This window comes from Syzygium oleosum, unplaced genomic scaffold (assembly GCF_021117445.2).
Source record: "Syzygium oleosum isolate NSW1041296 unplaced genomic scaffold, Sole_v2.1 Sole_v2.26, whole genome shotgun sequence".
NCBI lineage: Eukaryota > Viridiplantae > Streptophyta > Magnoliopsida > Myrtales > Myrtaceae > Syzygium > Syzygium oleosum.
The window spans coordinates 231,145-255,347 of record NW_026607510.1 but is presented as its reverse complement, the minus strand read 5'-3'; the positions used below and the strand labels follow the sequence as shown (position 1 = coordinate 255,347).

The 24,203-nt window shown below is 39.1% G+C and overlaps 1 protein-coding gene and 2 non-coding genes across 3 annotated transcripts; 1 reads left to right on the top strand and 2 right to left on the bottom strand.

Moving 5' to 3' along the window:
• Positions 1–875: 875 nt before the first annotated feature.
• On the bottom strand, positions 876–980 carry LOC115682666 (small nucleolar RNA R71). The gene has a single exon (XR_004005920.1). It is a non-coding gene; the product is annotated as a small nucleolar RNA R71 (small nucleolar RNA).
• An 11,829-nt stretch (positions 981–12,809) lies between these two features.
• Positions 12,810–17,580, top strand: LOC115666468 (uncharacterized). Its single transcript, XM_030588187.2, has 6 exons — positions 12,810–13,478; positions 13,606–13,699; positions 13,892–14,105; positions 15,141–15,282; positions 16,023–16,193; positions 17,221–17,580. The coding sequence occupies exons 1-6, from the start codon at positions 12,927–12,929 to the stop codon at positions 17,410–17,412; spliced, it is 1,365 nt and encodes a 454-aa protein (XP_030444047.1). The 5' UTR covers positions 12,810–12,926; the 3' UTR covers positions 17,413–17,580.
• Positions 17,581–23,244: 5,664 nt separating this feature from the next.
• LOC115682664 (small nucleolar RNA R71) lies at positions 23,245–23,349 on the bottom strand. Its single transcript, XR_004005919.1, has one exon. It is a non-coding gene; the product is annotated as a small nucleolar RNA R71 (small nucleolar RNA).
• Positions 23,350–24,203: the final 854 nt, after the last annotated feature.

Genomic DNA, 24,203 nt, shown 5'->3' with positions numbered 1-24,203 from the left:
TTCATATCTAGTGGTCATGGTGAAATCGGATGTTCTAACATATTTTATCCGATTGATTATCTGCCATTAGTTTCTAAAATTTCTTTTCTAAAATTGTCAATTTTTATTTATTCTCAATTCTATCTTGATCTGCTAGATAAATTTTAGAATTAGCCCATTTTAATATTTAATTATTTTATTAATCATCAATCTTTTTGGGAAGATACTATTCTCATCATTATATTACTTGTTCATTGACATGTTCAGAATTTTACGAACAAGTTTTTGGCGCCGTTGCCCGGGATTGTTTAATAAAAATTAAGATTAATACCGGATAATTCTAAGTTTAATCTAGCTTTGTTATTTTATTTTATTTTCTCCATAGTGTACATCGGCGTATGACACGTAGCCAACAAGGAAAACTTGCTGAGTTTGATCTAGAAATTGAATGTACATTTAAAAGGCGACTGAGAGAACAGATAAATCAGGCTAAAACGATGGAAGAAGTTGGTGGTGGTGGAAATCCACGTACACTCTTAAGAGATTATGTTGTGCCAACAGTTCAGGGCACCACATCAAGCATCAGTAGACCTGCAATTCAAGCAAATAACTTTGAGATCAAGCTATCACTCATTCAGATGCTTCAACAATTAGTGCAATTTAGTGAGCTACCAAATGATGATCCAAACGCTCACATCGATGCTTTTCTTGAAATCTGGGACACAATTAAATATAATAGAGTTACAGATGATGCCATTAGATTAAGATTATTTCCATTTTCCCTTAGAGACAAAGCTAAGCGTTGGCTCTCTTCTCTTCCTGCAAGATCGATCACTACATGGAATGATATGGCCCAAAAATTTCTTGGTAAGTTCTTTCCACCTGCAAAATCTGCAAAAATGCGTAACGATATTACTAATTTTATGCATATGGATAATGAATCATTATATGAAGCATGGAAAGATTTAGAAGTTTCTTTGGAGATGCCTACATCATGGACTACATGTATGGATGTAGGTACAAACTTTTTATAATGGGTGTAATACAAATCTCCGTTCTATGATTGATGCAGCTGCAGGGGGCACTCTGAATAATAAAACGCCATAAGAAGCCTACAACCTATTAGAGGAAATGGCATCCAATAGTTATCAGTGGCCTACTGAGAGGAGTTCATGAGGTGGATTCTTTCACTGCAATTGCTGCACAAATTGAAGCACTCAACAAAAAGATAGATAACATGAGTGTTTCAGGCATGAAAATTCATAATATAACATGTGATTTTTGTGATGGAGGACATGTTAGCACAGAGTGTCAGGTAGGTAACACTTTTGCTCAATCTAATGAAAATGCTAATTTTGTTGGGAATTTTAATAGACCGCAGAATAATCCCTACTCCAACACATACAATCCGGGATGGCGCCGGCATCCAAATTTTTCATGGAATAATCAGAATGTGACGAGACCGCCACCCGAATTCAAACAACCAGAAGAGACAAAGTCCAATCCGGAAGATATAGTCACCAAACTTGCCAACACCACTCAGGACTTCATCAAGAGCACAGACGTGAGATTTCAGAACCAAGAGGCTTCAATCAGAAATCTGGAGATGCAAGTGGGGCAGTTAACAAACATGATATCGGGGGACAACAGGGTTCTTTCCCTAGCAACACAAAGAAAAATCCAATTGAAAATGTAAAAGTTATAACCCTGAGCGGTAAACAAGTAGGAGAAGAAGATGCCGAACAAGAGATTTCCAGAAACAAAGAAGAGGAGGTCAAGAAACAACCAAAGGAGACATCCAAAAGAAATTTTTTTCCAAATAATCCCTAGCTATGTGTGCCACCAATTCCATTTCCTCAGCGACTCCAACAACACAAAATAGATAAGAAATTTTCTAAAATTCTTGATGTATTTAAAAAAATTGCACATTAATATTCCTTTTGTAGATGCTTTAGCGCAAATGCCTAGCTATACAAAATTTTTGAAGGAGATTTTGGCAAACAAAAAGAAACTGGAAGAATATGAAACTGTGAAGTTGAATGGCCAACACCACTCAGGACTTCATCAAGAGCACAGACGTGAGATTTCAGAACCAAGAGGCTTCAATCAGAAATCTGGAGATGCAAGTGGGGCAGTTAGCAAACATGATATCAGGGGACAACAGGGTTCTTTCCCTAGCAACACAAAGAAAAATCCAATTGAAAATGTAAAGGTTATAACCTTGAGCGGTAAACAAGTAGGAGAAGAAGATGCCGAACAAGAGATTTCCAGAAACAAAGAAGAGGAGGTCAAGAAACAACCAAAGGAGACATCCAAAAGAAATTTTTTTCCAAATAATCCCTAGCCATATGTGCCACCAATTCCATTTCCTCAGCGACTCCAACAACACAAAATAGATAAGAAATTTTCTAAAATTCTTGATGTATTTAAAAAATTGCACATTAATATTCCTTTTGCAGATGCTTTAGCGCAAATGCCTAGCTATACAAAATTTTTGAAGGAGATTTTGGCAAACAAAAAGAAACTGGAAGAATATGAAACTGTGAAGTTGAATGAGGAGTGTTTAGCCATCCTACAAAACAAATTACTTCCGAAGTTAAAAGATCCTGAGAGTTTTACAATTCCTTGCACTATTGGAGATTCTTACTTTGAAAAGGCATTGTGTGATTTAGTGTAAGCATTAATTTGATGACTTTTTTTGTTTTCAAGAAATTCGGATTGGGTGAAGTAAAAGCAACCACAATATCCTTCAACTGACTGATTGATCAATTAAAAATCCAAGAGGTATTGTGGAAGATGTATTGGTAAATGTTGACAAGTTTATTTTTCCTGCAGATTTCATAGTTCTTGACGTGGAGGAAGATTTTGAGGTACCACTTATCTTAGATCGACCTTTTCTAGCAACAGGAAGAGTTCTTATTGATGTACAACAGGGAAGTTAATTCTTAGAGTTCAAGATGATCTTGTTTATTTTAATGTTTTTAAGAAGAAAACTGATATGGATGGAAATGTTCACATCTATAAAGCACGGCTAGTAGCTAAAGGTTTCAAATAAACTCATGGGATTGACTATGACAAGACCTTTTCGCCAGTGGCCATGCTTAAGTCCATTCGGATTATCCTAGCGTTTGCTGCATATTATGACTATGAGACATGGAAAATGGATGTAAAGACAGCTTTCCTTAACAGAAAACTAGAGGTGGATGTGTATATGACACAACCTGAAGGCTTTACATCACCAGATAACACTAGGAAGATATGCAAGCTTCAACGTTCTATTTATGGATTGAAGCAGGCATCACGGATCTGGAATATTCGTTTCGATGAAACTGTCAAAGAGTTTGACTTCATTAGAAACAAAGAAGAAGCAAACTATATCTTGGGGATCAGGATCTATAGAGATAGATCTAAGAGACTTATTGGACTGAGTCAAAGTACATATGTTGACAAAGTCATCAATAGGTTTAATATGCAAGACTCCAAGAAAGGTTTTCTCCCGATGACACATGGCATAAGTCTTAGCAAGACTCAGTGTCCTTCAACACAAGATGAGCGAGACTGCATGAGTAGGATTCCTTATGCATTAGCTGTGGGATCCATCATGTATGCTATGTTATGCACTAGTCCTGATGTTGCTTATGAATTGAGCATGACAAGTAGATACCAGTCAGATCCTAGGGAACCTCATTGGATTGCTGTAAAAAATATCCTTAAGTACTTGAGAAGAACTAAGGATTTATTCTTAGTCTATGGAGGTGAGAAACAGATCACTTTAAGTGGTTACACTGATGCTAGTTTCCAAACCGACAAAGACGACCTTCGATCGCAGTCAGGTTTTGTCTTTTGCGTGAATGGTGGAGCGGTGTGTTGGAAGAGTTCCAAGCGGGACACTCTTGCAGATTCTACGACAGAAGCTGAGTATATTGCTGCTTCAGAAGCATCAAAGTTTGGATTCGAAAGTTCATAGAAGAACTGGGAATCAATCCCACTAGTTCGAATCCAACGGACCTCTATTGTGACAGCAATGGGGCCATAGCTTTGGCTAAAGAGCCTAGGTCTCACCAGAAGACCAAACACATACTCAGAAAGTATCATCTCATTCGAGAATTTATTGAAAGAGGTGATGTCAAGATGTGCAAAGTTGTAACGGAGTTGAATACAGCTGATCCGTTGACGAAGGCTCTTCCACAACCTAAGCATGAGCGTCATTGTAACGCTTTAGGCCTTAGACACATTAGTGATTAGTCTTGATGTGAGTGGGAGTATATGTGATATACATTTTCATTGTTCATTAATAAAATATATATTATATTTGATTTCGGTTTAATTTGAGTATATAATTGAATGCGAAATCTTTATCCCCTGAATATTGAATATCCTTAATAGATAATCAAATACGTGATTTGATCGTGAAACTCTATTAATAAAGTGGATATTAATATTTTAAATGTCCCTAGTCAATTGATATTATGCATTGGGATGCCAATGGTGTTTGAGATTAGCATGTGAGTCAACTGATGATCAAGTTTCATGGGTCATGAATATAGAGATACAAAGTTGATCACATGGAATACATGTTGAAGAACATTGTATTGGACAGATCCGCCATGAGAATACTGTAGGATTGTTATATAATGTCATCAGTGTTTATCATCACAGCTACAGAGTATAGTCCTTTGACCTGAGTCTGCCATGGTTTCCTATACATGAATTGGCATGCTTTAACATTACCAAACGTCAGCCGTAACAGGTGTTTTAAAGGTAATGGCTGGGCATGTCATGAATCGTGCTGAGTGATGTGAGTAGACAAGATGGGATTGTCCCTCTCATATAACGAGGGTATGATATCCTAACCTCCCGTAGAGTTGAGACTGTGAAATGCATGGCCATGCTCAAGTGAGTTGATGAGTCAACTACTTGCTTTGACAGTCTAGCTGCGGTATCGAGAAAATGAGTTTGAGCTATATAAGGATGACACTTGTCCTGCCTTATGCTTAACTCGGAAATCAAGTGACAAAGGGACTTAGTTTATATGATTGGTTCTAGTGCAAGTGGGAGATTGTTAGTGGTCTGCTCTAGGAATCAATCAAGGTTGATACTCTAATATTAGTTGTGGATTAGGTTGTGTCGGAAAACCGACCTTCACTATACTTAGGTAGTCATAACATCTTGCTAGAGACCGCTTATGACTTGTGGGTCAAAAAGGGTTTTGAGCGCACTGCTAATGTTTAGTGAACCTACATGGTCGCACACAATAACGAACTGAGTTAATATTTTCTGTGCGCCGGGATCTACTTAAAATAAGAAGTAGATTTTAATTTATTCTCCTATTCAACTTATCTACGCGGTCGTGCACATTATGAGATAACGATTAAACGTACGATTAAAGGTGGACAGTTTGGAGGGCCCAAATCGCCCGGCCCCACTTTTTTTAATTCGCGTAGATAATGAGGCTATATATATAGCGTGTGGGTGACAAAATAAATCCTAAGAGAGAAAAACGCCTCCAAGAGAATACAAAGAGAATTGTTCTCTGTTCAGAGATCTTTGAGAGAGTCTCGAAGATCAAAGGCGATCAAGAAAAAGAAGTCCAAGATCTTTAGCTAGCACTTGGATTGTTGGAGACTTCCGTTCGTGTGTGTGGATACCAGTAGAGGCGCAACACTTAGGGCGTTAAACCAGACACAATCGATTGTCAATTTACCTTCAATCTGCAAAAATGTGCGTGTCGAACTTCTGTTTAGATTTCAATATACGCATGGATCCTGTCTAGGGTTTCGGTTTATAAATTCCGCTGCGTTTTTAGCACTTGAGGAACCTAACAGGGACAACACACAACAAAGCCTAAACCATCAATTGAAGAGCCTCCTATTCTTGAACTTAAACCCTTACCCTCTCATTTGAAATATGCTTATTTAGATGGAGTTTCTTTTTTGCCAATAATTATATCTTCTTCTTTGATAGATTTGATGGAGGAGAAATTGCTCAAAGTGTTGAGAGAGCATAAGGGTGCAATTGGATGGAAAATAACTGACATCAAGGAAATTAGCCCTTCATTTTACATGTACAAAATTTTGATGGAGGAACAACATAAACCCACTATCCAACCTCAAAAGCGTTTGAAGCCGAAAATGCAAGAAGTGGTTAAAGCTTAGGTAATTAAGCTACTTGATGCATTGATAATCTATCATATCTCTGATAGTTCCTCGGTAAGTCATGTGCAAGTTGTGCCAAAGAAAAGGAGGTATGAATCTTCAGAAAAATCATAATAATGAATTGATTCTAACTAGGACAGTTACCGGATGGTGTGTGTGTATGGATTATAGAAAATTGAATGATGCCATTAGAAAAGATCATTTTCCTTTACCATTTATTGATCAGATGTTGGAAAGACTTGCAGGACATGAGTTTTATTACTTTCTTGATGGATATTCACGGTATAATCAGATTCTTATTGCACCAATAGATCAAGAGAAAACTACTTTCACTTGTCCCTATGTTACTTTGCTACTTTTCAAAGATGCATGATGGCTATTTTTTTTATATGGTTGAAAAATTTATTGAGATTTTCATGGATGATTTTTCAGTTTTTGGCTCATCATTTGATTCTTGTTTAAATAATTTGGCTTTGGTCTTACAAAGATGAGAGGATACTAACCTTGTTTTAAATTGGGAGAAGTGTCATTTTATGGTGCAAGAAGGAATAGTGCTTAGGCATAAGATATCTAAAAATGGAATAGAAGTCAATCGAGCCAAAGTGGAGGTCATTGCAAAATTACCTCCACCAACATCTATGAAACTTGTTAGAGGATTTTTGGGGCATGAGAGATTCTAGAGGCGATTTATAAATGATTTTTCAATAATTGCTAAACCCCTATCTAATCTTTTGGTAAAAGATGCAACATTTAATTTTTCCGATGAATGCGTGCAGGCTATTAACACTTTAAATGAAAAGTTAATATCATCACTAATCATGGCAGCATTAGAATCAAACTTACCTTTTGAGTTGATGTGTGATGCTAGCGATTCTGCAGTGGGAGCTGTTTTGGGACAAAGGAAGAATGGAGCTTTTCAAGCCATTTACTATGCCAGTCGAACCTTGTCAGGTGCACAATTGAATTATTCAACAACATAAAAGGAACTTTTGGCGGTAGTTTTTGCTTTTGATAAATTTCGTTCTTTTTTAATTGGCTCAAAAGTTGTAGTTTATTCTGACCACTATGTTCTTAAGTATCTTCTTGAAAAGAAATAATCAAAACCACATTTAATCAGGTGGATTCTATTGCTGCAAGAATTTGATTTGGAAATCAAAGATAAGAAGTGTCACGCCCTGGACCCCAACGGGCTCGCGACACCCCTTCAACGGTCGTATTGAACGCGACGTCCCAGGACGCGTCGCCGACCCAAACGAAACACCCAACGATAAAGGCAAGTGGAAGCGAATTTAAAACAATCCAAACAATAAAATATGACAAAGGGATAGCACAAAACAATAATTCCAAATACACAACATCAAAAGGGAATAGTGGTGGGGTATCCTACTTCGCTATACAAAAGAGGGGCACACAAAATATGGGGTAACTTGACCCGTCCTCCATCCCCGAGATACCCTGGTGGCGTCTCCGATCAATCACGGTCGCAGATCTGAAAATGGTTATATAATAACCGTGAGAACGAGTCTCAATAAGCAACCCCCTATACCCCACATAGGCCAATGCGTACCCAGACAAGTTGTAACATGCAATCTAACCGATAACTTATATATAATTCACATCAATGGACTTACCTCGCCATCCAATCACATGCCCACACTGTACATTAGTCAAATCACATTAGTGCATCCAGCAGAGCTCATATTCAGATCACATAAGGAAATTTTCCATGCATCATACAATAACACTCGCGCATGTCTCGATTATAAGGTAAAACCACTTGGGCACGTCCCATACCATGCCTAGCAGTATTCACCTCATAATCAAACACTATGCAACATGCGTGGTCCAGCCAACTTTCTCACGACCTCCCAGGTCCTTTCACACTGCCCGCGCCACTGCGCCTCAGGTCAACCCTCAGATCAAGCCGGGCTCCGTCCCTCACTGGACATTTCACACTTTCCCACGACCCGCGCTACTGCGCCTCAGGTCAGCCCTCAGATCAAGCCAGGCTTCGTCCCGCGTAACCACGCCTCAGGACATTTTTCCCTTTCCAATGACCCGCGTAACCTACGCCTCAGGTCTGACTCACCTTTCATAGCCCGCGTAAACACGCCTCAGGCTCAGCCCTCCGATCGATCCGGGCTTTTCTCATGCACATGCACCACAAGACAAAATTCACCATGCTCTTAGTCATATAAATCAATTTCAATCACCACCCTTTTACCAATGTCAATCTAGCACGCCACATCAGTCAACTCAATTCATGCTCCCCACATCGGCCCACCGACCCGACATTCAAGTCAACACATTCAATTGATTCCAATTCACCCACAAGCGCCACGACAATTCAGTCATGCTATTTATCTCAGTCAATCACTAAATTAGCCACACAATTATCACCACAATAATTCATAAATTGGGCACACTCAATCTAATTAGCCCACGCCTAAATTAATTCCTAACCCGATACTAATCACATCCTAAACAAGTCTAAAAAATACCCAAAGTTCTAGGTAGGGTTTAGGAAGTCACTTACCTAAGTTTGGCCCGGGAAAAGTCGGCTCGGGCCCAAAATGGCCCGGGTGGAACGATCTGCCGGCCCGGCGCGGGCGCGGGCCAACGAGCGCGGTGGCCGCCCAACGCGGGCACAATGGCCGATCGGCGTGCACAGGCGCGCGGCGCGATGGCCGTGCGGCGTGCCCGGGGCGCATGGGCGAACGGATGGGCGACAGCGCTGGTCGGACGGGCAGCAGCGCTGGTCGGACGGGCCTGGCCGGCGAGCTCGGCCACGGCCCGGGCGCTTGGGTGCTTGGCTACGGCCGGGGCTTAGGTCTTGGCCACGGCACGGTGGTGGCTTTGGCCAGGTGTGGCCGGCTAGCTGTCGGGCGGCGATCGGCGGCGGCGGCGGCTACGGCGGCGGGCTGCAGCGGTGGTGGCGGCGGCGAAGACGAGCTGCGGGAGGGTGGAGGTCGGTCGGGGGTGGGGGCGAGAGGGAGAGAGAGAGGAGGCTGGGGCTGAGGGGGGGTGGCGGACCGGCGGCGACGCGGTGGCGACGAGCTGGAGGAGAGATGGAGGTCGGCCTGGGCGGTGAGGGCGAGGGTGAGAGAAAGAGAAGCTGGGGCCGAAGGGCGGCGGCGGCGGCGGCGGGACGAGCCGGGCGACAGGCGAGCGCAGCTTGCGAAAGGCGAACGGCAGGGGCGGCTGGCGACGCGGCGGCGGCGACTCACGGCGGCGAGACGGGCGGCCGAGGCTCACGCGCTCGGGAGGAGGAGAAGCGAGGAGTTAGGCGGGGCTAGCAAGGGCGACACGGCGGCGCGGCAGCCAGCGGCATCGGCGGCGGCAGTGGGGGCGGCGTCGGGCGAAGGCGGAACGGCGGTCGAACAGCGGTCGGCGAGCAGGGCACGGCGGAGCAGAACCAGTCGGGGGGGAAAAGAAGCCAACGAATAAGAAGAAGAGGAGAAGAGAGAGAGAGAGAGAGAGAAAGGAAAAGAAAAGAAAAAGAAAGAGGAGAGAGAGAGTTGCATGGGGAAGGGGGGAGGGAGACGTGCACGCAAGGGGGGGCAGACGCGGCGCGTAGAGGAGAGAGGAGAGAGGAGAGAGAGAGAGACTCAAAGTCAAACCTCTCACTCGAGTGCGATCCAACGGACACGGTTCAAATCCGAAAACGATCTAACGGTCCCCAATAATCCTAATTAATAATATAGGAAAATGGCCAAAATAAAATATGCCAAAACACACCACGAGGGAGGTCTACCAGTCCAAATCCGCACTCGGTCAAAAATCCACTTTTCACATACTCCGGGTAATACCGACGCTGGCCGCAATAATATCGACACCGTCCAATTAAATTCGTCCCGGAACTTCGAGAAATTCGACACCAAAGTTTGGGCTCTAAATAACGGCCAAATTCGATCGAGTGCGATTCTAGTGAAATCTCTATTTTAAAAACGAGAACCCGAGAGTGATCAGTTCCCGGGCGAGATTCCATTATAAGCGCACTGACGGATTGCACGTTTTATAAATCCTAAAAATGGGCCGAAATTCGGGATGTCACAAGAAGGGGACTGAAAATCTAGTTGCGGATCACTTGTCAAGAATTCCAAATTCAAAGGAAGAGGTAAGACCAATTATGGAAGAGTTCCTTGATGAGAAATTTTTTTCCATCAAATCCACAAAAATTCCCTGGTACACTGATTTTGTGAATTATTTGGTAAATAATATTTTTCCTCCTGAATTATCATATCAACATAAGAAAAAATTCTAATGTTAAAAATTATTTTTGGGAAGAGCCTTTCCTTTTTAAAGTATGTGCAGACTAGGTCATAAGGAGATCTGTTCCAAACGAAGAAAAGGCAAACATTCTACATCATTGTCATGACAGAGACGCAGGTGGTCATTTTGGTGCCACCAAAACAGCAGCTAAGGTTTTACAATCGAGATTTTACGGGCAACACTTTTTAAAGATGCATACTCCTATATAGCTTCATGTGATCGGTGTTAGAGAAATGGAAATATTTCTAGAAAAAAAAATATGCCTTAAAACAAAATTATTGCGTGTAAATTATTTGATGTTGGAGGTATTGATTTCACGGGACCCTTTACACGTTCTTATGGGAATTTATACATTTTAGTGGCAGTGGAGTGTGTGTTTAAGTGGGTAGCAGCTGTAGCATTGCCAAAAAACGATGCTACGGTTGTGGTCAAATTCTTGAAGAAAAATATTTTTACTCAATTCGGCAGTCCTAGGGCAATCATAAGTGATAGGGGGAGACACTTTTGCAATAAATAGTTTGAAACACTTTTGAGTAAATATGAAGTCACACATAAGGTTGCAACCCCATATCATCCTCAGACTAGTGGTTAAGTAGAGGTTTCAAATAGAGAAATCAAGAGAATTTTCGAAAAAAGAGTAAATGCCTCTAGGAAAGATTGGTCAATCAAACTTCATGATGCACTTTGGGCTTATAGGACATCATTCAAAACCCCAATTGGGATGTCTCCTTTTAGGCTAGTGTTTGGGAAGGCTTGTCATTTACAAGTGGAATTAGAGCATACAACATATTGGGCATTGAAATTTCTGAATTTTGACATACAGTCCGCAGGTGAAGGAAGATTATTGCAACCGAATGAATTGGAGGAATTTCGCAACGAGGCCTATGAAAATGCTAAGATGGACAAGGAGCGTACAAAAAGATGACATGACAAATACATATTTAGAAGAAAGTTCAAAATTTGGCCGAAAAGTTTTACTTTATAACTCTCGTTTTAAACTTTTTCTAGGAAAATTACGGTCCCGGTGGTCTAGTCCTTATAGAATCACACAGGTATTCCCATACGGAACAGTTGAAGTTGCACATGACACTGAATGCATATTTGAGATGAACATTCAAAGTTTCAAGCTCTACTTCGAAGGTAGTTATAACAAGCACAAGGCCACTATTGAACTTCACCTTCCAAAATAGCGACATTTGAGATAGATTGATTGAAAACTATAAAGCAAGCACTTCTTGGGAGGCAATCCAAGCATTTTCATTATGTTTCTTCATTAATTTTTAAGTTCATTTTTTTTCAAAAAAAAACATGATTAATATTTTTATTTCCAAGTTAATTTTCTTTCTTGAAGGATCACCCTTTTGGAGTTTAGTTATCAAGACCATCCATGAACACATCCTACAACCAGAGAGTTTTCTTTATTCCTGTTTTTCTTTTGTTAATCTGTTTTTTCGCATTGAGGACAATACTTCATTCAAGTTTGGGAGTGAGACAAAATTTTCGTCAAATTTGAAAAAAGAAAAGAAAATTGTCATGATTGCATTCCTTGTTGTGAATTTTTGCAATTCTTAGGAAAATTTAAATTTAGTTCAAACTTGCGAATGGTGTGTGTGTTAATTTTGATTCTGATTATGTTGAACCACTTACTGAACACTAAAAGTCCTTAATTTTTCAGTAGTGTGTACATCTAGAGAACATTCACGTGAAGCATGCTTTTCTTAGATCTCACCCAAATCTTAGAATTCATTTGATTTTCTCTTGAGGCGAAATCCTAGGCTCCATCTAACTAAGAAAATGATTTAGACCATTTTTGGATAGATTTAGTCTTTCAAGCCAACCCTGTTTATTTATTCTTAGTCGCCCCGTTGAACCTTAATTCTTATCCAATTTTTCATTGGCATCCACGTATTTTTAGCTTATCTTTTACCAAATTATATCATTACCCCATGCCCCACGAACATGTTGATTTTTTAGTATAAAAATTTATTTGAGCATAATAGCAATTTGGAAGAAAATGATGGAGCATGGAAATAATTTGATTGCTTTGATTGTTTGGGGTGTACCGTTCATAAAAAAAGAACAAAAAAAAATTATTTTTATAATTTCCTATCTAACTTTCAATTGAGTGAACTTTTCGGATGCTCTATGAATTGGGAACGTTAGGAGGGACTTATCGAGGAACTCCACCATAAAGCAATGAATAAAGAAAGAGAAAAAAGAAAGAGATAAGATGATGATAAGTGGTGTCAGAAAGATTATCTTGGAGGAGAAGCGAGAAGCCGCTGGATGTAAAAGTCAAAACCAACGGCAGAGATTAGCCGCAGTCGGGATGGGGACAGCGAGTCAGCCAGACGTCGCCCTCTTCCGATGGTCGTCGTGTTCTATTTAGTACTCTCTACTTCCAGGTCGTGGTCGTCGCGGTCGTGGTCGTGGTCGGGGTCGTCGTCTGAAGTCTGACTGCAAATCCAAGCTCAGTTCTTTAAGCTGCGTAACGCTCGAATTACAAGGAAGGAAGAAGGGATGAGCAGATTAGCAAAGAGGGTGGCGTTGCTGTCCAGGTCGTCGTATTCTTCTGCTGCTCCTGCTGCTGCTGCTCCTCGTCGTCCCCCCTCCTCCTTCTCCGCCGCCGCCGCCGCCTGGACATGGCTAGCTCCTGCACGTCATCATGGCATCGAACCCACCACCCACCGCGATGCGGGGATCGGTAGGAGATGCTACTCTTCGCCCTCCTCCTCTTCTGGGTATCACGTCAGCCCGTCGTCGGCGATGAAGGGGGCCGTGTTCAGGGATCCCACCCGCCCCCTCTCTCTCGAGCTCCTCCAAATCCCTCGGCCCCAGCCCGGCGAGGTCCTCATCCGCACCAAGGCCTGCGGGGTCTGCCGCTCCGACCTCCACGTCCTCAAGGGCGACCACACCTTCGTCTCCCCTTGCGTGGTCGGTCACGAGATCACCGGCGAAGTCGTCGAGCACCACCCCCTCACCGATCCCAAGATGGTCCACAGATTCCCAGTTGGGTCTCTCGTCGTGGGGGCCTTCATCATGCCTTGTGGTTCCTGCTTCCACTGCTCTAAGGTCGGTCCCTCTTCTTTTGATCTTTACTTCGCCACGCCTTTTTCGGACTGTCTTCTCAAGATTACGTTAGACGATTCTCTTTGGCTCACCTGACGATTTCCCTTCACTCTTGCTGATTTGACTTCAGGGTCATGATGACCTGTGCGAGGATTTCTTCGCTTATTGCCGTGGGCGGGGCACCCTTTTCGACGGCAATACTCGCCTTTTCCTCCACGGCACTGGCAAGTTCTTCTCTTCTCTCCTCCCGAATTTGTAGATGGATGTTACACTTGGACTTACCCCTTCTCATTAATGCTGTTTCATGTCCCAGTGTTTGTACGAGTTACTTTGATCTCTAATTCACCATGTGTAGGTTTGATGGTTCTCCTTCTTTTGCACGGTGCTTTCTGCCTGAATCTCGGATATATTTGCAGGTGAACCTGTTTATATGAATAGTATGGCAGGGATGGCTGAATACTGCATTGTGCTCGCAAATGGATTAGCTTTATTACCAGCCTCATTGCCCTACTCGGAATCTGCCATTCTTGGCTGTGCAGCTTTCACTGCGTATGGTGCTATGACCCACGCAGCTGAGGTGCGTCCTGGGGATTCCATCGCTGTTATTGGTGTTGGAGGTGTCGGATCAAGGTACCTCGCTCCCACATCATCTAAGCTACAGCCAACATTGCATATGGATATCTAGTATTTCGCTTACACACATCCGAAGTGACTTTGCCTAAATGAACATGAGTTTTGTTATGTCGTGGAAAAATGCACAGCGATCCAACTGTGGTTAGATGGAATGGCATACAACTGTAATCGAACAAGGACATGTTTTTTTCTGGTAAATATGCACTAGTAGGTATGGTATCATCTGAACTCTCCTGGAGCTAACGTGATTGATTATTTTCCATTGATTTGTGCGAAAAGTTCCGCACTTCAATCATGTGCTAGAAATGTGATTGATGAACTCCATGGCAGTTAATGTCTGTGAAGTTTCTACCACTATGTCAAACAGTTCACCTTTTCTGGCCATTCTTATTTGATTTCAAGATTTTTCATGTCTCGGCCTTGAGAGCTCTCCAATTTCTTCATTTTGGAATCAATCAATAGATAGATTGTGGAATTGGGACACTTCATACTTTCCCTTTTGTCTGAAAATTTCTTCCCCTGCCAGCTGTTGTTGAATCTTGTAAAGTGGTCCCTAGATGAACCCTGCATATGCCCCATAAAAAAACCAATCTTAGTACCTGAATATACCTATTCATGACACAATGTGACTGACAGTTTCTTTGGTCAAGTTCCTTGCTGCAAACAATAACTTCAACATTATTTTTAGGCGTCACCTAAAGTCCCTAAATATCATGTTTAAGATTTCTAGAGACAAGGTTTACAGGTTTTAATCAACCTACTTTTTATATACATCTGTTTGTCTAGAGACAATTTTTCCAGTTATCCATCTAAGATGTAATCTAACCAAGAAAAGTGGAGCTTCTTTGACAAATAAAAGATATTGCTTAAGCTGGTAGGGTTAACTTGTGCATTATGATTTATGCCGCCTGAACTTGTCATTTTGGTATGAGGGGAGGTCTGCTGGGCGTTCCATCTAATCCCTAATGCTTTGCCTCCTTTGATACCTTAGTCCTCTCTTCCTACATAAGTATGACCTTTTGAATGTTTCAGTTGTTTGCAGATAGCTAAGGCATTTGGTGCCTCTGATATTATTGCTGTGGATATCAGTGATGAAAAGTTACAGGAAGCTAAAATTTTTGGGGCCACCCACACCGTGAATGCAATCAAAGAGGATGCTATTGAAAAGATTAAGGTACGTGCTCCCTTTTACAGTCACGGTGAGGTGAAAAAGCATGAGTCACAGATGTCTTCTCCCTCTATGGAGTTCGCCACATGGATCTTTCCACACCATGTTGCCCTATTTGATATGGTTTCTTATCGGTGCTCTAGGAAAATTGCATCTGAGAAGCTGGATGCACAATAATGTTATGCATTAAATGCATCCTCAAGATCCAATGGTTTGACTGCATGAGGAGCAATATTTGGGAGCATGTTATAACTTCTCATTTAATACAATGCTCGCAAGATCCATTTATTCAAGAATCAACATTCCTTTGTTGAGGTCTGTCCATGGTCTCTTGGTCAACCCATCCTTTCAACCAGCCCTAGACGTACCATCTTCTCTTTACAGCACTTTAGGTTGTCAGTTTGCATGGCTACACCATCTTAAATCCTGGGGGGAGGGGGAAGAAGATTTACTGGCACTTAGTTACTGGAAGAGGTTAAGATGGATAAATAGCGTGTGTTAGATGACTTGATATAGATTAGCGGGTAAATTGGTTGAACCCATGAATGATTTTATGCTCCATACCCATCAATTTTCACTTTCTTCACTTTGCTTTGACCTTGACATGCTCATCTAATGATTGACTTCCAGTGTGCTTTGCGAATTGGCTCAATTTGCTTTCTGCAATCTCTTCTTATTATTACTATTATTGTTATTAATATCATTATACTCTTTCTTGACTAAGCGCTTCCCCCATCTATTGGCAGACAATAACTGGAGGGATGGGTGTTGATATTGCTGTAGAAGCTCTGGGAAAACCACAAACGTTCATGCAGTGTGTACAAAGTGTTAGGGATGGTGGAAAAGCCGTGATGATAGGACTTGCAAAATCTGGTGCTGTGGGGGAGGTAGACACAAATCGACTTGTCCGCAGAAAGGTGAATAGCCGAGTCTACTTGTGATATGGGTGAATTTGTTTCCATTTGCATGGCACTAGTTACAGAGTTATCTTGCATTCACTAAATGACGTTTTAACTTGCTGTTCCCTCGTTATTAACTGAAACCTTCTTGTTGAAAAGTAAGGGAGTTGGGAAAGAAAGGAATACTGAAGGACAATAGCTGTTTTACTTGTTCAGCCATTGTCCTCAAAAGCAACCTATCTGGTAAGGTGGATGCTATTGAGTTTTAGGGCCTTCAATCGTTCTGAAGAAATGGTTTTAAGAGCACAGTTTGTAAAACATGTTTCGCAAGTAACAAATAACAGGAAACTGTTTTTTCAATCCCTTTTGGACCAGGTTGGCGGGTATACTTAAAGTAACGATTTCTGAACTGCATGTTTGAATTTGATGGCACTATAAACACAGTGCATCAACGTGATGTTCCCAGTACTTTAATGTATTTAGAATGAAGTCTTGTAGTATACTTGCATCTTGTTGACATTAGTGACATGAGCATTTCACTAGAACCATGACTTTATTGTGGCTGTTATGACTTATTATAATCGCACGAACTTGTGATGCTTATATCATAGTGAATTTCAGATATTCCTTTTACGAACTTGAATTCTTGATTTTGAGTCTTGATAAACTTTTGATTGAAATTCTGCTGATTAGTTTAGAATATTTTGTTAACGAGTGTCCCAAGGGAACTTGTTAAGAAACCAATTGGGGAAACTTTACAGTTTTCAATGGATTAATTTTCCTCCTGTTATGTATTCCCATTTGCTTGAAAATTGAACTATTCTAGATAAAATTTACTCAAAATTTGTTTCAGGAGCACTCATCACACCCTAGTGCAGATGTTCATATCATCATGAATTTTAAAGTGCACCTAGTGTTATTTATTCTCACTCTTAGGCTATTGTGAAGAATGATTAGGGATTAATAGGAAAATGTATGGTCTAGGACCAATTTGCTGCATTAAGACTCGAACGATTTAACTATTAGCAATGATTTTCTCAATCAGATTAAAGTCATTGGCTCGTACGGAGCAAGAACAAGGCAGGATCTTCCCAAGTTGGTCAAGTTGGCAGAATCAGGGATCTTCAATCTCACCAGTGCAGTTTCAAGGAAATACACACTTGAAGAGGCTGGCAAAGCATATCAAGAACTTGACCAGGGAAAAATTGTCAGCAGAGCAATTGTCGAGATGATGTAGTCCATCACTCCTACATTCAGCTCTTGATGCTTGTTAAAATGTGTGAATTTGCAGGTTAATGATCAGAACGCACCTTAACTTGAATTGGCTGCTGTTTCTAATAAACAGCCAAAATCAACGATATTTTCTGCCCTTTTTGTACCTTGTAATATGGGTAGATTTCTGGCATTCTGTGTGTGAAATTGCGGTGAGTGTTGGTATTTCCTAAAAAACGCCAGTAACTTCAAAAGTCTGATGGTGACTAAATTTTTGACCGGTAAGTTATTTAACCTGCGACATGTTAGTAAGTTATCGATGGTTATTTAACATGTGATATCTTAGTAAGTTACTACTAGTTTTGTGGAGGTACCAACAATTATTTGAGTGTTTTAAACTAGTCTCTTTAAATTATCAATATTAACTTGTGTAGCTTATCAAAGTACTAGAGTTACTGACTTCTATAGTAAATTTACAACTTTCATTTGAGTCCATTTATCAACTAGTTGATTGTTTCAAAGTTATCAAATGTTCAAAGAACCTACTAATATTCATTTGGGAAAGTCAACATCGTATTATAATTACTTTGCTCTTACAGCAAATTGCAAATATTAATTGGAATGATTTACTAACTTTTCGCATATTAATAATTAATTTTAGTTTTACGATTATAACTTTAATACGTTGGAAAGCTTCCCAAAGAATTCTGGCTAAATTATGAGAACAGTTGGAACAGACTAACAATTAATATACTTTTGGAACGATTAAATAATGGAAAGTGACTCTAAGAGTTGGTAACTTAAGCTTTGGAAATAATGTTGGTAAATTATTGAAATGTAGTTTGCGATTTGAAGGGAGTAGGCAGTTTCTTATACGAGTAATAATTTTAATATGTCGGTAAGTTGTCCAAATTATATTTGGTAAATTATTGAAACATTTGGTATTTTTGAAAGGATCAACCAAACATTACTATCTAATCAAATAAGAGTTGATAATTTCGCAACCTTTTTTTGGTTGGTATGTTGTGATAGATCTCAGTAAATTATTGGAACAATTAGTAGTTTTATAGCAATCAAATAAATATTGAAAACTAACTCAAAATGAGTTGCTACTTTTATGTGAGGGTCATTTTCTTTAAATAAATGTTGAAACAATCGAATAAACATCGCAAATGAATGTTGGTATATTAATAGAGTAGTTGGTAATTTTGAAAGTAGTTGGTAATTTGGTATAAGAATTAGTAGCTTGTAACAAATAAATGTGGGTAAATTATATGACTAGTTAGTAATTTCCAAACCTATCTATCAAACGTTGGTAAGTGAACTCAAATGTTGGTAAGGGGACTCAATTAACATTTCCAGACCAATCTAATAACATTTGAACAAATTACCAACGTTGATAATTTCCTAGTAGAGTCATTAACTTGAACAAATTGGTAAGCTGTGCAAAAGAAATCTTGGTAAATTTTTGAATAGTTAGTAATTTCGAAACAATCAAATAAAAGTTGATAATTTCATATAAAAGTTAACAATTTTAACATTTTACTAATTTTAACAAATAAAAATTGGTAAAATATTTGAATGGCTGGTAATTTCGCAATCAAATAAACATTGGTAAAAGATTCAAATAAGAGGGGAAATTGTCTAATTAGTCATAAACTTATAGCACGGATGCTAATTCATTCTAAATTTTTTAATTTTGCCAATTTAGTCCTAAGCTAGTTTTTGCATGAAATTTCAATGTAGCCCTTTCGGCCAATATTCGTCGGTAATCGCTTGTGGGACAGTGTGCCATGTATGAGGCCAGCCGTCAGCGATGATTGGATTACCATGTTAGTAATTTCTTGCGAAAGTTAATCGGAATGACTATATTGGAATTTTCCCGCAAAGGTTTAGGACAAAATTGGCAAAATTGAAAAGTTGATAACTGAATTGGTATTTATATAATATGCTTAGGACTAATTGGAAAATTTTCTCCATATAAGAATAGTTAATTTTTCTCTGTTTCACCGACGCTTGATGGACTTAAGGGGACTGAACCGGTGGGTCCTAGGATCGGAAACTGGACACTTTTTTATTTTTTTCCCACCACAACAAGAGAGAGTGACAAATCTGGACATATTGATGGAAGCGATGATGAGAGACAAATCATTGTGGTGCAACGTTAAGGGAAAACTTTGTACGTGGGTTTAGTTCACATTTTGATAATTTTTTTGAAAAAATAAAAAATAAAAAATATACATACATAGTTGGTCCGGTCCGGTTCGGTTCCCCCTTGGAACTGGGAGCCGGACCGCTCGGACATTGGTTTCACTTTCAGGAATCGGGAACCGGACCGACACTCCTGGGAACCGGACCAAACTGGCCGATCCAGGGGGTCCGTTTTGCACACCCCTAATATGGTCAACTATTTGGCATACCGATGTAGCGTCTAAGTAGCACCGACACGCCGACACGTCATTTATCAAAAAATAAAGAATTTCGACAAGTTGGGACACGTTTTATATTAAATGTATATTTTTATATATACATGATAAATTATCATTTTTATGATTATTTCAATCAAATTAATTTGATTCAAATCTACAAATAAATAAATAATAAAAAAAAGAGTGTCGGACGAGTATCGGTATCCGACACGTGCGACATGTGTCTAACACCGACATGGAAGCCCCCGGAGACTGTCCGTGCTTCCTAAGCATATACATTTAATACTAGGATTGTGCATAAACATGCCCTAATTCAATGATGAATGTTTTGATAAGTAATAACGTACTTAGAGGGTAAGCAACAGTTGAACCGTGATATTAGGAAGAGCGCCAATTGAATTGGTTTCATATTCCCCTAACCCACAAACTTCTTGAAATTCGACTTTGGCCAAAGTTTCCTAGAAAGATTATAGTGAAGTCGATGTTTCCTAGAAATTTAAAATAGATGATACATTTCCGTGTCTCTAATCAATTATGACTTCAAATCGTGTATATATCCTACTTGAAATAGAGAAGCCACCTTTTGTTCTAATTCAAAATAGTTTTTATAGAGTTTTCCCCAAGAGTACACAGTGGCTTCATTAAACATTCAATTTACAATGAGAATATGCTATTAAAGAAAGGATGGAACTCCTAGAAGAGATATGAGAACCAATTGCCTGAGGTTTTCATTATACTATTGCTTATTGTTTCAACATTTCAGCTTTAGTTGACCCTGTTTTGCCTCCATTTTAGATCTTGTATCTCCTTTTTTCGTAATTGAAAAGGGCAACCGCATAATGTTTTACCTGTTACATCTATATGTTGTGCCAACAAAAACAATGTACAAGAAAATGAGCACTTCTTTTACATTCGAAACTTTTTTTCCCTTCAATAGATAAATAAGTAAAGAGGGAGGGACAAAAATTTACCTTCATGATTTATAAAAGAATGATAAAGGCATGATATTCACTAAATCTTCAAACGCAAAGTTATATTGTAGCACAACGTAACCAAAAAGCATATCAAAGTAGAATGATCCGACGAAAAGGTATGACAATAATTCTAGACAGAGAAATGAAAAAGACAGCACTTGTATCAAACTGAGAAGATCCATGGATAAACTAGGTGATATTAGGAAACTTCTTTTTTCTGAAATTGCATAAGTTGTCATGAAATGGTTTTCAAAATGTAAGCGGGGCATATTTCTCAACACTCCATCTCACATGTAAGCAGCGATTCACATGTGAAATGGACCTAACCACATTAACAGAATAGGAAGGCAGGAACACAAGAACAAGTTATCAGACAAAATAGAAATAAGAGAGATTGTAAGAATTCAAACTCTTAAATGATGCTCTAGTAGTACAAAGGAACCCTTTTTCTTCCAAAAGTTCAGGCAAAAGGGAATTAGAACCACAATGCGTGTTAGAGTTTGAAGCTTAACAAGACCCCTTACTACATATTTGATATCTAAAAGGTTTTCTAAGTCATTGAACACACTTCTAAAAGTCAATATGGATAAATACTAATAAGAAACATGCGCGCGACAATGGGCCAATATAGAGCATTATGGCAATAACATGTATATTAACAAATTTAGTCCGCTAAGAGCAAGAAACCTATTAAAGCAACATGGTAACTTTGACACTAATAACCATTTTAAGGGGATGGTTGATAACTCTATAAAAATAGAGTTATTTTACCTATTTTAGACAATAAAATAATGCAATATTTGTTTGAAAATATTTAGATTTCATTCTATTTACTTAAATTTCCCTTTTTTATGCAGAATAGTAACACATGGAGAAAATAAGGAAAATATAGCAAAAAGAAGGAAATGAATATGCTACCCAGAGAAGAGTTAGAAGATGAATATCATATCGGGAATTCTGCAATTTATTCCCTAGTTTTATGTGAAAAAGAAGCACTTGCCTTGTGATAGTAGTCTTAGATGTTATCTTATATATAGGATAACATTGAGAGCTTGGGGGAATAGCTAGTTTTCTTTTAGATCGTTTTTTTTTATTGTTTTGAGAGTTTTTCAAGTATTTTGAAGAGAAGACAAAAGCGGTGACAGAATTCTTGTTCTTTGATTCAAGATGTTGGGTTTAATTTATATTTTTGTTTCTTCTTCTATTATGTTCTAATTTTTTTGTTACGGCTACGATGTAGCCTAACCATGAGGATATCAATTTCCTGGTTTTTATGTTTTGCAAGTGATTTCATTCATGTGAGTTTTATATTATTGTGATTAATGCCTTAAAGTGAGTGGCCACCACTTGAATGATCTTATGTGAATGTTTGAGATCAAGAAATGATAATATGCAATTGCTTCTTATAATAGATAACCATAAATTAAATGTGGATAGAAGGCTACCATGTTATTTGTATAGCTTTAAGTGATAAGGTGGTCCCAAAGATTCATTGTAAACTAGGAATATTTACAAATCTTAATGCACTTATGTTTATTTAAATTCATGTAGAGATATAGTGGATTGATAAATTGAGTAGGTTTGCTATATCTAGAGATATGATAGTAAATAGACTAGGAAATTCCGCTATCACATGTTTGATTTTGTTCTTATATGCATAATGATCTAAAATTCATATCTAGTGGTCATGGTGAAATCGGATGCTCTAATATATTTTATCTGATTGATTATCTGCCTTTAGTTTCTAAAATTTCGTTTCTAAAATTGTCAGTTTTTTATTTATATTCAATTCTATTTTGATCTGTTAGATAAATTTTAGAATTAGTCCATTTTCAATATTTAATTATTTTATTAATCATCAATCTCTGTGGGACGATACTATTCTCATCATTATATTACTTGTTCATTGACACGTTTAGAATTTTATGAACAAGTTTTTGCCGCCGTTGCCGGGGATTATTTGTTTATTACCAATTAATATTAATACAAGAAAATTCTAAGTTTAATCTAGCTTTTTTATTTTATTTTATTTTCTCCATAGTGTACATCGGTGTATGACACGTAGCCAACAAGGAAAACTTGCTAAGTTTGATCCAGAAATTGAACGTACATTTAAAAGGCGACCGAGAGATTAGATAAATCACGATAAAAAGATGGATGGAGTTGGTGATGGTGGAAATCCACGTAGACTCTTGAGAGATTATACTGCGCCAACAGTTCAGGGCACCACATCAAGCTAAGCATGGCACCACATCGATGCTTTTCTTGAAATCTGTGACACAATTAAATATAATGGAGTTACAGATAATGCTATTAGATTAAGATTATTTCCATTTTCCCTTATATACAAAGCTAAGCATTGGCTCTCTTCTCTTCCTGCAAGATCGATCACTACATGGAATGATATGGCCCAAAAATTTCTTGGTAAGTTCTTTCCACCTGCAAAATCTGCAAAAATGCATAACAATATTACTAATTTTATGCATATGGATAATGAATCATTATATAAAGCATGAGAAAGCTTTAGAAGTTTCTTAGGACATGCCCACATCATGGACTACCTGTATAGATGCAGGTACAAACTTTTTATAATGGGTGTAGTACAAATCTCCATTCTATGAATGATGCAGTTGCAAGGGGAGCTATGAATAATAAAACGCCAGAAGAAGCCTACAACTTATTAGAGGAAATGGCATCCAATAGTTATTAGTGGTCTGCTGAGAGGATAGCAGTGCGAAAAGCTAGCGAAGTTCATGAGGTGGATTCTTTCACTGCAATTGTTGCACAAATTGAAGCACTCAACAGAAAGATAAATAACATGAGTGTTTCAGGCATGAAAATTTAGAATATTACATGCGATTTTTGTGATGGAGGCCATGTTAGCACAAAGTGTTAGGTAGGTAACACTTTTGCTCAATCTAATGAAAATTCTAATTTTGTTGGGAATTTTAACAGACCGCGGAATAAACCCTACTCCAACACATACAATCTGGGATGGCGCAATCATCCAAATTTTTCATGGAATAATCAGAATGTGACGAGACTGCCACCGGGATTCAAACAACCAAATGAGACAAAGTCTAATCTGGAAGATATAGTCACCAAACTTGTCAACACCACTCAGGACTTCATTAAGAGCACATATGTGAGATTTCAAAACCAAGAGGCTTCAATTAGAAATCTGGAGATGCAAGTGAGGCAGTTAGCAAACATGATATCAGGGAGACAACATGGTTCTTTACCTAGCAACACAGAGAAAAATTCAATTGAAAATGTAAAAGTTATAACCCTGAGAAGCGGTAAACAAGTCGGAGAAGAAGATGTCGAACAAGAGATCAAAGAAGAGGAGGTCAAGAAACAACCAAATGAGACATGCAAAAGAAAACTTTTTCCAGATAATCCCAAGCCATATG